The 2798-nt window shown below is 64.7% G+C and overlaps 1 protein-coding gene across 1 annotated transcript in view; it reads left to right on the top strand.

Annotated features, from left to right (window-relative positions):
• ILK (integrin-linked kinase) overlaps window positions 1-2798 on the top strand; it is a 4940-nt gene that overhangs the window by 607 nt on the left and 1535 nt on the right. Inside the window, exons 2-7 of the mRNA XM_009883239.1 lie at window positions 1041-1206; window positions 1532-1627; window positions 1788-1884; window positions 1994-2077; window positions 2334-2419; window positions 2774-2795. Of these exons, the coding sequence (XP_009881541.1) occupies window positions 1041-1206; window positions 1532-1627; window positions 1788-1884; window positions 1994-2077; window positions 2334-2419; window positions 2774-2795 (551 nt within the window). The remainder of the gene's footprint in view (window positions 1-1040; window positions 1207-1531; window positions 1628-1787; window positions 1885-1993; window positions 2078-2333; window positions 2420-2773; window positions 2796-2798) is intronic.

Raw genomic sequence — 2798 nt, 5'->3', positions numbered from 1 at the left:
CACCCGCTTCCTTGGCCACCGCTGCTCCCGACCGCGGATGGGACACGTCTCGGCCAGGGGTTGGGCTGGAGGTGCTGGGGAGAATCTCCCCATCCCCAGGGGGGCTGGTGTGTGTCCGGGTCATGCTGTCCCCTCTCCTGGGAGCACTGCAGCAGCCCTGTGGGAGCACAGCTGGGGTCTAACAGGAGGGCTGGGGACCACCCCGGGGCCAGGAGCTGCGTAGGGCCGACCCGCGCCCAGCCCCAGATCTCCTCCCCACAGCACGTCCCCTGCTCCGGCAGCTCCCACGGGACCGTGACGTCCGACGTGCCATGTGCCCGCCTTCCAGGAGCGGCGTTCAGCCTAGGCTCAGGGTTTAGAGCAGACACCTCCACTGCCTGTGGGCAGGCGCAGCCTTGTGCCTGCACGCCAAAGATCCCGTCTCAGGCCATGGCACCCTTTGCTGAACTCGTTCTGGATGAGAGGTCTGCCCTTGGCCATGTCTTTCAGTCCCTCCTGGGAGTCCCAGTCCCATGAGTCATGCCTGAGGGACTGGGGGCCGGCTGGCACTCGCTGGGGCATTTTGGTCCCGGGTGCCTGTGCCGGGGTGCCCCTGCCTGCAGGGGCAGATGGGGTCTGCTGTGCCGGGGAGCTGGGGGGGAGCTGCGGATGCTGTGGCCCCTGCCTGCTGGGCCCTAGTCTCCTTTTAAGGCCTGGCTGGTCTCCTCCTCCCTTACTTGGCCAGGAACTGCCGAGCCGAGGGGGGGGGGGGAGGGGATCCAGCTCTTGCCAGCATCTCTGTGATTCAGCCCTGGAGAAGATGGGATTTGGCCAGGGCCTCCGGGGCCCTGGTGGGGATGGGAGAAAGCGAGAGAGCTGCTCAGCCTGTCCCCTTCGCCTCCACGGCCCGTGTGTGGGCACACAGGGCAATACCTGCCCAGCTAGAGTGCTGCCAGCAGTGCCCCGGCTGCACTTGGCCCTTCTCTCCCTGCCCGGGCTGAGGGAGGACGCAGCGGGTGGGCTGCAGCCGCTCAGCAGAGCTGTCCTTGCTGTCTCCACAGGGATGACCACGGCTTCAGCCCCTTGCACTGGGCCTGCCGCGAGGGCCGCTCCAACGTGGTTGACATGCTCATCATGCGGGGAGCGCGCATCAACGTCATGAACCGCGGTGATGACACCCCGCTGCACCTGGCTGCCAGCCACGGCCACCGTGACATCGTGCAGAAGGTACCAGCCTCCCGTGGCCAGCAGCACCCTGCCCCTTCCCCACCACCCGTGCCTTGTACAGCCCCGTGGCAAACTGCCAAGCGGGACCCTGCGCAGCCCTCTGTCCTGTCCACCCAGGACTCGCTCCCACTGTCACGCGCTGGCTTCCTTGCCGTCAGCCTACTGCATCCCCACCGCGGTGCCTCTGTGCACCTCCTCCTTCCCTACGGAAGTCCTGTGTCCAGCCTCGGCCCCCTCCCAGCAGCAGACCATGCCAGCACCAGGGCAAGGTGCTGGGGGTGGGGGACCTGCTCTAGATTTACAGGGATTGTCCTCCTGCCCCCAGCTGATCCAGTTCAAAGCAGACATCAATGCCGTGAACGAGCATGGGAACACGCCTCTGCACTACGCCTGCTTCTGGGGCCATGACCAGGTGGCGGAGGTGAGCGGAAGCACTTGGACACAGATGGGAGCCCAGGGTGAGGGAGGGGGCGGAGGGGGACCCGGGGAGGGAGAGGAGGGACAAGGCAGTAGTCTGGGTGTGAGTGAAGAAGCTGAGAAGAGGTCAGTAAACTGAAGATACTCACTTTCTCCTCCCTCAGGACCTTGTGGGCAACGGGGCCTTGGTCAGCATTGCTAACAAATACGGTGAGACGCCCATTGACAAAGCCAAGACACCCCTGCGAGAGGTCTTGAAAGGTAGGAGGTTCTCATCCTGACCCACAGCCTGCCTCTGGCTCCTGCTGCAGATGCGCTCAGCATCAGCGAGGTCTCTGCTTGTGCTGCCAAACTCCTTCTCCCTCTCCAGAGCGTGCGGAGAAGCTGGGCCAGAGCCTCACCAAGATCCCCTACAAGGATACCTTCTGGAAGGGCACGACCCGCACGCGTCCCAGTAAGGACAGAGCCTTCTCCCATGGGGATGCCGTTGCAGGGGAGAGCACAGCTCCTGAGCGGTGGGGCAGGCTGCCGGGGACGGGGGGTCAGTCCGCACTGCAAACGGCTCGTTTGGGAGATGGAAATTCCCTCACTGAAGGTGGTTCCTCATGGGCGTGAGGCACCCACTGGTGCTGCCTCCCTCTGTGGTCCCAGGTGGGTGTCAGGAGGAAGGTCCGTGCAGCCACAGGCTGCATCTCCTTCTTTTCTTGCAGGAAATGGGACTCTCAACAAACTTGCTGGAATAGACTTTAAACAGCTGAGCTTGAGCCAAAAACTCAATGAGAACCAGTCAGGAGAGGTACGTAGGCCTGTTGCCCCCCGGGACAGGGTAGCTGCCGCCATGCCACCACTGCTGTCTGCCCAGCCCCGGGCTGGCTGCGGGATGCAGGACTGGGGCACAACTGCTCAGTGGGTTTCCCCGTCCAGGCATGGGGCCATCCCACGCAGAGAGGGGCACCTGCCCGGGACTGAAAGGCCAGGGCTCGCTCATGCTTTGCCATAGTCGCTCCACATTGCTGTGGACCTGTCGGTCCCATGGGCTCCGTGGGCCCCACGGGCTCCGTGGGCCCCACAGCCCTGCGCGAGGGGCTGGGAGGTGCTCGGGGACCGCACGTCCCTCTCACAGCGACTGTCTCCACCTGGCTCCCCGCAGCTGTGGAAGGGGCGCTGGCAAGGGA

Source organism: Charadrius vociferus, unplaced genomic scaffold (assembly GCF_000708025.1).
Source record: "Charadrius vociferus isolate BGI_N301 unplaced genomic scaffold, ASM70802v2 scaffold124, whole genome shotgun sequence".
NCBI lineage: Eukaryota > Metazoa > Chordata > Aves > Charadriiformes > Charadriidae > Charadrius > Charadrius vociferus.
This window is presented reverse-complemented; position numbering and strand designations above follow the sequence as displayed.